This window comes from Gopherus evgoodei, unplaced genomic scaffold, assembly GCF_007399415.2.
Source record: "Gopherus evgoodei ecotype Sinaloan lineage unplaced genomic scaffold, rGopEvg1_v1.p scaffold_44_arrow_ctg1, whole genome shotgun sequence".
Lineage (NCBI taxonomy): Eukaryota > Metazoa > Chordata > Testudines > Testudinidae > Gopherus > Gopherus evgoodei.
The window spans coordinates 595206-608129 of record NW_022060065.1 but is presented as its reverse complement, the minus strand read 5'-3'; the positions used below and the strand labels follow the sequence as shown (position 1 = coordinate 608129).

Here is a 12924-nt window from a genome sequence, read left to right as displayed (position 1 = left end):
GAGGCTAATGTAGGTAAGCATAGTGTAAAGCTCTTTGAGATCTACTGACGGAAGGTGCTGTGTAAAAACTTGGTAGTATTATTTATGAAGTCAAATTAAGATGGTTTCTATTACATTTTTTGTAACTTGCCATGGGACCTACCAGGCAGTTGGTTATTTCAACAGAACACAAGGCCAAGCACTTATGATTCTATTTCACAAGGGAACTTCAGGTAATCTTTCAAAACAGTAACTTTAAAATTCCTCTGAGTTTTCTTTTACAAAACTTCCTAGAATAATCTATTCTGGGATGAGAATGCAGCATAAAAAACTTTTGGTACTGGCATCCAGCAGAGACAGGATAATGGATTTGGATGGATTATTGATCTGAACTATATGGCACTATTATACTCGCCTGTACAAATTAAACCTTAGAACAGCATTTTTACGTTGTTATTTTGGTGAAACAGTAGTGCTTGTTAGGAGATTAAGGATTAATTGAAGCCCTGGAGTAAGCAGTCACAACTCCTTCTCTTCTGTTACGAAAGAGGATGGTGATAGACTCAACATTTCTATAGAACTTTTATATCTTTGGATGATAGGCACTATATACATTCAGAGTATTATTAGCCTAACTACCAGTTTAACATGAACTAGGTAGAGCAACACTTCCAGATGCTACTATAATTTTAGTGTAGCTCTTAAAACTAATAGTGACAAGTAGTTAACATTTTTAATGAGCATGTGAGACACTGGAGTAGGAAAAGTAATGCATTATAGAGAGTTGGAAAAGTTAGTTGGCTTTTATTAGTCCAGTAGCTACAATAAATGCATTCTTTTTTCCTTCTAAATTAATATTAACGATCCAAGTGTTTCTATCTTTTAAACAAAGAAAAGTCAAGTCCTTAGCAGTGTCTTCAACTGTTCTTTCATTTACTGCTGAAACTGCTTCTCTTCACACTATTTGTTTGTAATAGGGAGAACACAAAAAGGAGAAATTATAGACTGTTTATGTTGCAATAATCCATTAATAAATTTAATTTATTACAAGATTTGTTTATTAAAACATCAGTCCAAATTGCTGCTGCTGTTCCTTACTTGTGTGTGTTGGTGATAAACCTCCTGCTAGAGAAGATCTTTAGATAATGCTGTTATGGATTGTATGATTTTTCTTTTGAGGAAGACTGCAGTGATTACTTGTTAGACAACTCAGTATTTACTAAACATATACTGGAATGAATTTTTCTAAACAGTTTTTAATGGTGCTTCATCAAACTATTGAATCGTTGCTCATTGTAGCTACCTAAATCTCTCACCATGAGCTCCAGTGGACATGCACAGAATAGATCAGAGAATTCAGCTCCCATTTGCATGCGTTCAAAATCGATCTTTTGAAGAAATAGATCTTGTCAAACAAACCTGATTTCAATTTTTTGATGGAATTACAGTTTTGGTTGATAAAGGTATCTGTACAGATAATTAAAAATTAGCATTACATAATATTATTAATGTTCATTAAATGGATTAAGAACTGGCTAGTTGACAGGTCTCAAAAATAATTGTCAGTGGGGAGTTGTCATTGAAACATCTTGACTCTGTCATAGAAGTGGGGTCCAAAAGTTCTTGTTCTGTCCTGATGAGGACTGCCAATAAAGTTCCTGGAAAGCACTTAGGAAGAAACTCTTCAGTTCTGAGGAGATACATTTCTCTTGCTTCCTTTTTGACAGGGACACCCAGGGTATGTCCACATGGGGATAAAAGGCATGCAGCGTGGCCTCCACCCTCGCAGGATCCCAGAGCTTGGGCTGCAGTCTGAGCCTGAATATCTGCCTAGCAGTTTTTTTAGCCCCAGAGCTCGAGTCAACTGACCTGGGCCAACCAGAGGTTTTTTAATCCCCAAGAGATATTTGTCTGAAAACTGATGCCTTCTGTGCTATAGTGCTATCTGGTGGACTCTTGCTTCATCCTGCTTATTTCCCATACTACTTGTGTTGATATACAGATATCAAAGAGATTTTGTAGAATGTCTTGTAGTTTTTCTTCTTGCCTTTTCAATGCAGTTGTGGTTTCTAGTCCCATCTCCAGAATTAGGCCCCTTCCCCTTGTTTTCATTACTGTAGCCTAGATGTCGATTAGCCGGATTTTTGTCACCCAAAATGTCCCCAATAAGATCTAGTTTAAAGCTCTCCTTATTGGGTTAGCCAGACGATGTCCAAAGATGGTCTTCCCAGTATTTGGTAGATGGAGCCCATCCCATCCCACCAATCCTCTTTCCTGGAGCATCAGCCAAAGCCCCCTCACTGACTCCACTTGCATAGCCAGCATTTACTTCCAGGATTCAACAGTTCCTGCCTCAGCCTTTTCCTTCAACAGGGAGGATGGATGATTTGTTGGTCATTTTGTTTCCAGGCCCTTAGTCCCAAGGCCTGAGCAAATTTTATGCAAATGAAGGAAGCCTGGGCCAATCTTTGCTTCATTTCAGAACTTCTGGTGATGGCTGTTTGGACAGTGGTCTGTGTCTGTAGTCCAAATTTGACTGCTGTCCATTTACATGTGATTTGCAGTCCTTCCCTGTGAACCACTAGCTTCAGTTTCTTGTTGTTGCTGTCAGTTAAAGTAAACTCCCTGTTTATCACATTGCGTTGGTACGAGGGAGTTGTAGCAGCTGTGTTTTCATAGGTACCCCTTCCTGATCCATCAGAATGATAAGGTATTGTGTCTCAGAGTTCATAGTTTCTTCCATAAACAATGAACTCTTCTTTTCAAAGGGAGACAGTTTGAGCCCTATAAGTTGTCCGTACTCTTCCTCCCCTAAAAGTTTCTGTAGCTTTCAAATGTAATTGAGATGACACAATTCTACATATCATGAACCCAGATATTTTTGATGATCAATTCCCTCTTTGGGTCAAGAGATGTAAACAAAGGGCCTCCTGTTTCATCATAGACAAATGATTACATATTTGCCTTAAGGAAGCCTAAAGTTCAGAAGTGTGCCCTGTTCTCCGGTAGTAAAGGTTAATTCCATTTTAAAAATTCTTTTTTGTGGAGCAGAAAAAGAATCTGCCTCAGTAGGTGAGATCTGCCAGCAGAATTCTGGTGGGCAGTCTGAATCTTTTAAGGCATTACAGAATTGTTGTCAGCACTTGAGCGATGATAGCTTTTAGACATAGAGTTGTTTCACTAATATTCAGCTGGGGGAATGCAGAGTGAGCTTTACTGATCTGGTTGCGGGCTAATTTGGGGCAGCAGCCCAATTTTCAAGGCAACCCCAAGATATTCCTTTTTGAGCAGAGGCTGATGGTATGAATACTAACTGTTGGCATTTGTGCTTGAAATGGTTCATTAGCCTCCACCAAAAAAGGTATACCAACAGTCTGTCTTCTGTGGAGACATGGATGTGAGAAACATGGGAAAATGTGATAGAGTTCCTGTTACTGACTGTCTGGGAAGCAAGATGGGTGAAGTAATATCGTTTATTGAACCAGCTTCTGTTGGTGAGAGGGATATGCTTTCAAGCTTACACAAAGCTCTTCTAATGACCATCTGGGTCAGATTTGTATTATGTTGGGCACATTTAGGAGTCTGAGAAACAGAAATCTCTCTTTTTCTTTTAGCATCTATTTTAGTTTTCACTTTAAATAATCCAATCTTGTACTGTGCCTGCAGTTATTGTATCTTTACTATATTGCAGTTGCCAGCAGCCAGAGACACAAATATCTTTCATTTCAGAGATTATAGCATTAAGAATGTCTGTACTAAGAAATTTCCTCCCTTCTCATACCACATGTTGTGCAAATTATTTTTTGTTTAAGAGATGTCTAACTTTTTGTGTGCATATTGTGTATTATTTATAACACTAACATTGGGTGAAGTGATCCTGCTTAATTTTGAACATATGGGGGTTTTGAAAATTTGACCATGATTCTAATGCTATATTTGTTTCTCTGTAAGGAGAGACCGAAGTAAAGAGCAGAGAGTGGGCAAATAAAATATGCTAAATAAGATTCTAATGATCAAATAAATGTTATCCAATCTTGTTGGTCCCAAAAATCATGTCAGGCCCCCCAAAAATCATGAGATTGGCTTAAAGTAATGAGATTTTTAAGTAGATAATACATTTCAGACTCTTTTTTTTTTTTTTTTAAAAAAAGTTTGCCATCAGGTTTTTGAACCTTTAGAGTACTGTGGGGGACATGTTTTCAACCTTTTCTCTGCCACCACAAGGACTTATAATGAAATATAAGGTTCTTGTGAAATACTATCACTTCAGGAGCTGCAGGTGTGGATAAAAATTGAGTTTTTATTTAAATCAGATTTTTAATGTAATTTAAATACATTTAAAAAACCTATTTCAAAGTTAAATTTGAAATTGGCACCCTTCTATTGAAAACTAAACATGAAATTATGACACTTTAAGGGCTAAACTACTTATCTACTGAAATAGTTTAAATTCAAAACAATATTAAGCAGTACATGTTTGCTATTGAAGTTTTGAAGAAAGTCAAGCCATTGGATTGGTGTAAGTCTCTGGCTAAGAACCTGGAACCAGGTTTGTTGAAGTATGTAGCCTTTATTTTTATTTCAAGTTAATTTTAGTGATGATATATTATACCATTGAGGGTTTGGCTGTGGTGGCTACAGTCTCGAGTTCAACAGAGTTATCTCTGCCTGTTTTAGACCTAGAGCTCATATGCACACATGAAGCCATAGGAAAGTAACATATACAATCAATCTCAAGGACAAGGTCTACTATCTTTTATTAATTTTATTAAAATTACCAACAAAGTTATGAATGTCACAGTATAGACAATTTTCTAAATATATCCATACACCAATTATAGCTACAGACATACATACATCCTCCTAGATAGTGTTAGGGTCCGATGGGTCTCTCATGGATTGATCATCAGCAGAGGGATACTTCCTGTTCGAGTTTTCCCATAGGAAGCTCAGTTTTCCCAGTCTGGACAGTCTCTTTTTATGATGTGATTTTTAATTATACCTACATTCTGTGCATGTGCATGAAAGTGTCAGCCCTCTTTTTTCCTTATTGGTCTGGTGTCCCCTAGAAACTTAAGGTACCCCAATTCCTGTAGGTTGTGTGTAATTCCTTTTATTCTCATTAGCATTGACATACAACCTGTATCCTGTGGTTAAGATACATGTTAGAGATAAATGTGCCTCTAAAGCATTTTTGAGATTTAACATTAATCTTCTGGCTAATTTTTAGTAATTTCACCCCTTAGTACCTCTTTTCCCCTAATCGAATGGCATCGAGATATTCTTCTTAAGTCATTTACTTATGTCAGCATTTCTTATCTAAAACAGCTAAGCTAAAATCTTACAGGCCTCAGCTTATAGGTCTTCCATTTCAACCCTCCTTACTTAAGGTATGTATTCACTACTGGCTGGATCGGTGGGCAGCGTTTCATCCAGTGAGGATCGAGTTTATTGCGTCTAGTCTAGACGCGATAAATCGACCCTGAGTGCTCCCCCATTGACTCTTGTACTCCAGCCGGTGAGAGGCGCAGGCAGAGTCGACGGGAGAGCGGGAGCAGTCAACTCACCGCAGTGAAGACACCACGGTAAGTCGATCTAAGTACATCGACTTCAGCTGTGTTAACTGCATAACTTAGATCAATCTCACCTCCTAGTGTAGACCAGGCCTTAGATGTCTAATGCATAATTTTTCCTTCTAAATACTGATCAATCTCATACTTCTATAATCCTTCAATTTAACTGCATACAATGATTAATATATAATCATATTAATTAATCATGACATTACACAATAAATGAATAATAAACTAAAATCATTGGCTACAAGTGCTAAACCAGTTTTTGACAGCAGTAGCCTCTTTGTGGGTGCATTGAGAATATTTTCATCATTTTCGTTTTTTCATCTAGTTCAGTTCAGTGACCAAGTCATTCAAAGTTGGGAAACTTTGAAAAAGCAGGAAAGCCAGTTTTCCTCTTCAATCTATGAATAAAACCAGGTGTGAGATCTACTAATTCTAAAATCTTGAAATACATGGTGACACAAAACAGTTCAATTCGCTAACTACAGATAATACTTCCTTGATTTAATAAATTGGCCGTAAATGCAAAACATGTCTTAATAAACATTTTTCTTATCTACTCAGCACATTCAAGGTAGTTTTATTTAAATGATAAAAAATGTTTTTATTTTATGCATTTTTACTTGAATTCTCATTTCCATCCAAATAGTTTGATACAAATCACGAGTAAAAGATTACACATTTAGAAAATAAATAAATCAATCGTTTATCATTTTTAGCAATAAAATATGTAAAAATTAAGAACCTGTAATAAATGTAAGTTAAGCTATATATTTGCTCAAATAAATGTGGATATATAGTGTACGGTCCTGGCTAGCAAAAAGGACTAAATTTTAGTTGCAAATTAACATGTCTTAATGGTTACCAATCAATAAGAATCAGCCTTTCTTTAGAAAAATAAAATGTACAAATGGAACAAAAATATGCAAAATTAAGGTTTTCTGCTTTCAGATTTTCTATTTTTAAATTGCTTTGCTGCCTCCTTCATTCCTTTAGATAGCAAGTTCCTTAATCAATTTTAGGAAGAGCATAAATTGTATTATTCTAATAGCTCCATATGGAGGCAGATCTGGTTCATAGATCTATCACAACTGTCAGTGGCTATTCCTATTGGCCTGACAATCTTATTACATCTGATCACACATAACAAATTTACCTGTCTGGATCCTGACCTGAAGCCTCAGTCCTTGTTGGCATAGCTTCAGAGATGGAGACTTCTCTAATCCAGTGACTGCAGGCATCTTAGCTGCTTTGGAAGGAGTTTTACTTAGCGGGCCTGTTATATAAATGTGCAGAATTTGTGGTCTGGTTTAAAAAGGCTTAGTGAATTATTTCATGTGTCCCATAACAAAAATTGCTGTATTATTGGTTTAATTCTTAAGAAGTCCTTTGGTTTAATGTGAAGCTGACTAATGTCCTTAGAATAACTATCCAATCTTCTTGTTTCATTGACACTGGTACATTAAGATCAGGCTTTCTCCAAGAGGAATATGTTGAAATATCTGATTTCATCATTCATTGTTGTTCTTGACAGGATATATCATCAGGTTCAGAGAACAGTACACATTCCTCTACAAGATTAGCTCTTAAGCACATATGGAAATAGCAGTAATCAAGAATCAGGGCAGGGACAAATATTGTGGCCCTTTGTGAGGAGTGGAAGGATCTGATTTTAGATATGTTATGGGGGGGAAGGATGCATAGGGTGAGGTATACCGTAAAACAGTGAAACGCTCATAGTTCCTCAACAGAATACCTATGAAATGGGACCTAAGTGGAGCATGCAAATTGAATACTGCAGTTTTCTTCCTGATTTCAGCTTTTGAGTCATGCCACCTGTATGCAGACAAAGACCTGAATTTTATTTATGGAAATAAGGTTTCTGATATGACAAGTAAATTTCAACTGAGGTTACTTTTGAAGAGAGAGAATATCAGAATGACTTTGGCACTGACTCAGCATATGGCTCTTTATTTTATCCAATTAAGTGTATAGCCGTAGAGAGAATAGCCTGTACATAAAAATGGCAAGTGTAAATTCTTAAAATGTGAGAAAAATAGAAAGTGTGAAATTTATAAGAGCCAAATGTAGAAACTTTTTTTGTCAGTTTTTCTATTGTTAAAATATAGCAATGTGTTTACCAGATCATGGGATCTTATGGTAGATTCTTGTTCAGAGAAGCTGCAGTGGGTTATACTCTGTTTACACATCAGAACTGTGTACATAAAGTACACCAGTTCACCTTAAATTGGTAACTAATAAGATAGTATTTTTATTGATGCTGGAACTAGGGTGACCAAACAGCAAATGTGAAAAATCGGGATGGGGGTGGGGGGTAATAGGAGCCTATATAAGAAAAAGACCCAACCATCGGGATTGTCCCTATAAAATCAGGACATCTGGTCACACTAGCTGGAACACTCAGTCAGCACACTACTTTCAAACTTTCACATGAGAAGACTGCAGTTTTTCCTTTTTATTATGGTTTGCTGGATATATTCATTTCATAGTACTCCAATACTTTGGTGTAAATGGCTTTTGTGGTAAGTCTTAGCTTCACTTTGGATTTAATGGGTATATGAAATTATTTGTTGCTTTGTACACTACCAGGGAATAAAATAGAATTTTCTTTTCTTCCAACTTTTAGCATTAGTGATACTTATTCAGCTAAAACTCTGCATGTTGAGTTGTGAATATGCTGCTTGCTGCATGGTAAATATATTTGTCATCACATGAAGTTTCCTGCATTTCTGACCTTTTTTTGTCTCCCTTGAGAGTTGTTTTCCCATATATTTTTAGCAGGTTTTGCTTAGTGTATGGTCTTTAATAGAATGAAAAAAAAATTACAATTAAAATGCATGGGGTTTTTCTTTCCCTTCAGTAAGGCACATGAGTTTATTACAGTAGTAGCAAAAATTCTGTTGACGTTTATTTTGATTACTGTACATACGCATATATACTGGCTACTAGTAAAATATAAAGTTGACAATGACTCTGTGTACTTCTCATTCAGTTTTGAGATGAGTATTACAGTACACAACTTAGCTTTCCATTTTGCATTTGCATTACTGTATAAATGATCATATATTGAAATTCCTATTCTGTTATAGATCCCATTATCAGTAATCTGTAGAAATCATCAAGCTATTATTTCATGCTCCCTATTAAAACAGACATGAAAAGGGATTCCTCAGGCATAATATTAGAAGTTATTCTGCAGGAGTTAACCATTTGTTTGCCTTTTTCCCCTATAATCGCTAGGGAAGAAATCCCATCTTTTGAGTCTCTCATTTAATTTAATAAGCACCAGTCTAACCTTAAATTTGGGGGACACTTATTAAACCTTCTTTTGTGCCTTTTCATGTTATCCTCCTTTCTTGTGGATTTCATTGAGTTCTAATGTACTGATTTAGTTAAATAGATAATGTCATCCAAAGCCCATTGAAGTCAATGGCAGGCTTTCTATTGCCTTTAGTCAGTATTGGATCAGGATCAAAATCATGACTGCATCTTTTCTTTAAACTCTTTCTGACACACAGAGAGAGAGAGGTTATGCTTCATTCCCTGATTTTTTCCTTTCCATTTGATGATGTGTTAGGAGTATTTTAGTTCTAGGGAATCTGGAATATTACTTAGAACTTGAAAAGAAAACAAAATAAAAATTCTGATCCTTTTCTTTTTCTAGATGGAATAAGTATTAGTGGACTTCCGCTTTCCAGTCCTTTTCGACAGATTGTGAAACCACGAGTAGACAGCAAACCTATCAATGCAACTGAAAGCGGCAAAGTTGGTGACTTCAGTCACGTAAAGGTAAGGTAGCGGTATTGAAGTAGGTGAATGGTTCAGCCTTCAGTGCACTGCATTATATTTTGTTTTGTAATAAAGATATGGAAGAGGAGTTTTGACAGGCAAATATTTTCTTTACATAGTTGTTAAGATGTATTATTTGAACTATAGTCTTAGGTTTTGTGTTCTGTATTTTAAAAATTCTACAATGAAACTGAAGTTGAAGCTATCTGCACAGAACTTCTTTAAGGGACACTATCAAGTAGAGAAAACACATGAAGTTATTTTTCCACCCCCTTATTAGCCTTTTTTAATTGAGACCTGTAATACAGAGAGGATGTAAAGAGCTTGTATTAGTTCATTTAGATAAAACGTACTTGTCAGGAGAGTGCAATTGCTTCAGGAACAGGGTCTTGTTTTACAGACAGCTATGAAGGTGTGAAGCCTGCTATTGATATGTAAATAATAATAAGATGGAATAATCAGGAGACAGCTCAGTGAATGTCAGTTTTAAAAATAGGAAACTGTAGTGGTATGAGTCAGTGTTTAAGTGGGTAGAAGCTACACTATTTGTGTTTACTATAAGAGGTTCTGCCCTGGAGTAAGCAACTGTAATGGGTAAAGATAGACTATATGCTGTGAAAGCCTTAAACTACTGGACTGGTGCCTTCAGGCAGTGAAATAATAGTTGAGCAGTATTCTTCAGGTTTTGCTTCCAATTTTTTTTAAAAAGTAATTGAGATGTCAAAAGTAGGACAATTTCTATATCATATCCTTTATTCTTTATATTCATTCTTCTGCATTTCAAAGTAAATTCAGGATGTCACTCTGGACCGTCACTCCCAAGTTATTTTTTGTTTTTCTGGCTCTGGGGATGTCATCCTATGTATTTTCCATGATGTAAAATTACATGGATAAAACTAAACTAAAATGTGGAACCTGAGATTTCTTATGGTCATGAGTCTCACTTAGGTATTGGTTTTAGCTTTGTAGATTTACTTAGTTTGAATGAAATAACGTTATTTTTTAAGTTTAAATTTGCATTTGAAAAGTTAAAAATCATATTAAAGTTAATTGTTAAATGGTCTTTCTTCTCAGTCTTTTGGTGAAGATTGAATGTAATGTTAGTTTAGTATCTGGTGCATCTTCTACCTGGGATCTACATCCTGCGTTAGACCATAACATTAGAAACTAGCACAGTTAATTATTTTATATACTTGAAAATATTTTGCTCAGCAGGCCTAATTTATTATAACAAATCTCAGGCTCTACATTTCTCTCTCAAAACCTTACTTTGTATCTGAATTTACTCTCTTCCTATGGCAGAGCTTTTTACAATTCTGTTCAATTAATAATCAGATAATGTTTGAAAAGATGATTCTTTCAGACCATTAATATCACTTGTCATAGATTTCACCCTCACTCTGGAGTTTAGAGTACAGATATGAGGACCTGCATGTGAAACCCTAAACTGAATTACCAGCTTAGATCTGGTTTTGCTGGCACCACTCCCAAGTACTAACTCCCTTCCCTGGGTATTCTTGAGAGACTTCACTAATTTCCTGGTGAACACCGATCCAACCCCTTGGATCATAACACAAGGAGAATTTAACCCCCTCCCTTCTTTCCCCCACCAATTCCTGGTGAGTCCAGATCCAATATGCTTGGATCTTAACACAAGGAAAAATCAATCAGGTTCTCGAAAATAAGACTTTTAATTAAAGAAAAGAAAGGTAAAAGGAGAAAAAACCTCTGGGAGAAATTAGCATACCGGCTACTCTCACAGACAACAGATTCAAAACACACAGGATGTTCCCCTGGGCAAAACTTAGTACACAAAAGAATCCCCAATTTGATTATTCCTCTAATTGCACAAAGACAAAGTCACAAAGGAAAATAAATATAAATCTATTTATTCTTTTCTAAAACTTGCTATTCTGATAAGAGGCTGGTTCCTTGATCTTTTCCACTCCGGCTGACACTGAAAACTGACCAAGACAAAGGGAACTTCCCTCCTTCCTTTTGAAACATCCTGTCCCCCCACTGGTTCCTCTGGTCAGGTGTCAGCTAGGCTAGGTGAACTTCTTAATCCTTTACAGGTAAGAGACATTAACCCTTAACTGTCTGTTTATGACATCACTAATGCACTTTACCATTTCTCTGTTAACATGCAGAAATAAATCGGTTAGTGGAGTTAGGTAGTATTAGTGACAATGTGAGGGATGATAAAATATTCTTTTCCAATTTATTTTATGAGATTGCAAGTCTGATTCTGAGCAGTAAGTGATTTTCCAAATGCTCATCCCTGCAAATTACTAGCATGATTGTGCAAACATTCTGGAGTTAAACCAGTCAGATGTTCAGCAATCGTGTAATTAACAGAGTTGTATGGGAACCCAGAAAGTCCATCCCATGAGAAGCAAAATTTCCCACAGACAGGAAATGTTTGAAAAATTCAATTTTGGAAGTCTTGAAATGGAAATTTCTTAACATTTCTGTAAAAGCAGCAAAGAATCCTGTGGCACCTTATAGACTAACAGAGGTTTTGGAGCATGAGCTTTTGTGGGTGAATACCCAGTTTGTCAGATGCGAATACCCACTTTGTCACATTTCTGCTAGCTTCCCAGCTGCTTGCTTTCCCTTGAAGCCAGGTAGCCCAGGGAATTGGCCAGTGGAGAAGTTCTGGCTCCTCAGAAGTCCATCAGGTGGACAGCTGAGGACCTGAGTACTGCTGGGGGCTGTGGCACACTGGACTACAGGCTCCCCAGCAGCTTGGGAAGATGGGTATGTGGGCAGGCAACATGGCAGAAAACCAGGCAGGTTTCCTTAAAAAGATTTGTTGAAAATGACATGTTCTCATGAAATATTTCAGTGGCAACAAATTGGCATAATATATTGAGATTTAGGACTTAATGTGCATTTTAGAGATTTTTGTAGAGTAGATTTAGTCCTCAACACACTCTAGTTTTTAGTATGTATCATAGAATCATAGACTATCAGGGTTGGAAGGGACCTCAGGAGGTCATCTAGTCCAACCTCCTGCTCAGAGCATTGTATTGTATTTTGTAGTTATATGTGTGGAGGCTGGTAGGGGCAATGTGCTGGGAGAGAAGCTGAGCCCTGATTAGGGAGTGGGGCTTCTTTGCTTAAGGTCCTATAAAGGTAGCCAGCCAGTCAGGCAGCGGCATAGACAGCTGCAGCGGCACAGGAGCCAGGAAACAAAGCTGTAAACAGAGGAGTTTGTGGGAGTTTACAGGGGGAGGTTGCGGGGGAGACTAAGAGACCTAGACAGAGGAATAGACAGTGAAGGGAGGGGGGTGGTGTTCTGCTGGTGGTCTGGTGTATGTCGGGGGTTTGTTTTGCTGTAGGTGGTGGTGGTGGTTTGCTTTGGTTTGGTTTATGTTTCCTGGACTAACAGGTTTTAGGAGGGAAGGCTATGACCGATACAGAGGCAGCAGTGAAAGACACAATGAGGATGACTGGATGTGGAAACTGCGGCATATAGATGATCCTGGAGGGGGTATCTGCATGAAGTGTCGCCTGATAGAGCTGGTGGAAGACAAGATCCGAGGACTGGAGA

The 12924-nt window shown here is 37.1% G+C and overlaps 1 protein-coding gene across 2 annotated transcripts in view; it reads left to right on the top strand.

Annotated features, from left to right (window-relative positions):
- TRAPPC9 (trafficking protein particle complex 9) overlaps nucleotides 1-12924 on the top strand; it is a 742651-nt gene that overhangs the window by 173865 nt on the left and 555862 nt on the right. For both annotated transcript variants that reach the window (XM_030546427.1, XM_030546428.1), the window contains exon 17: nucleotides 9244-9368. In XM_030546427.1, coding sequence (XP_030402287.1) covers nucleotides 9244-9368 — 125 coding nt within the window. The remainder of the gene's footprint in view (nucleotides 1-9243; nucleotides 9369-12924) is intronic.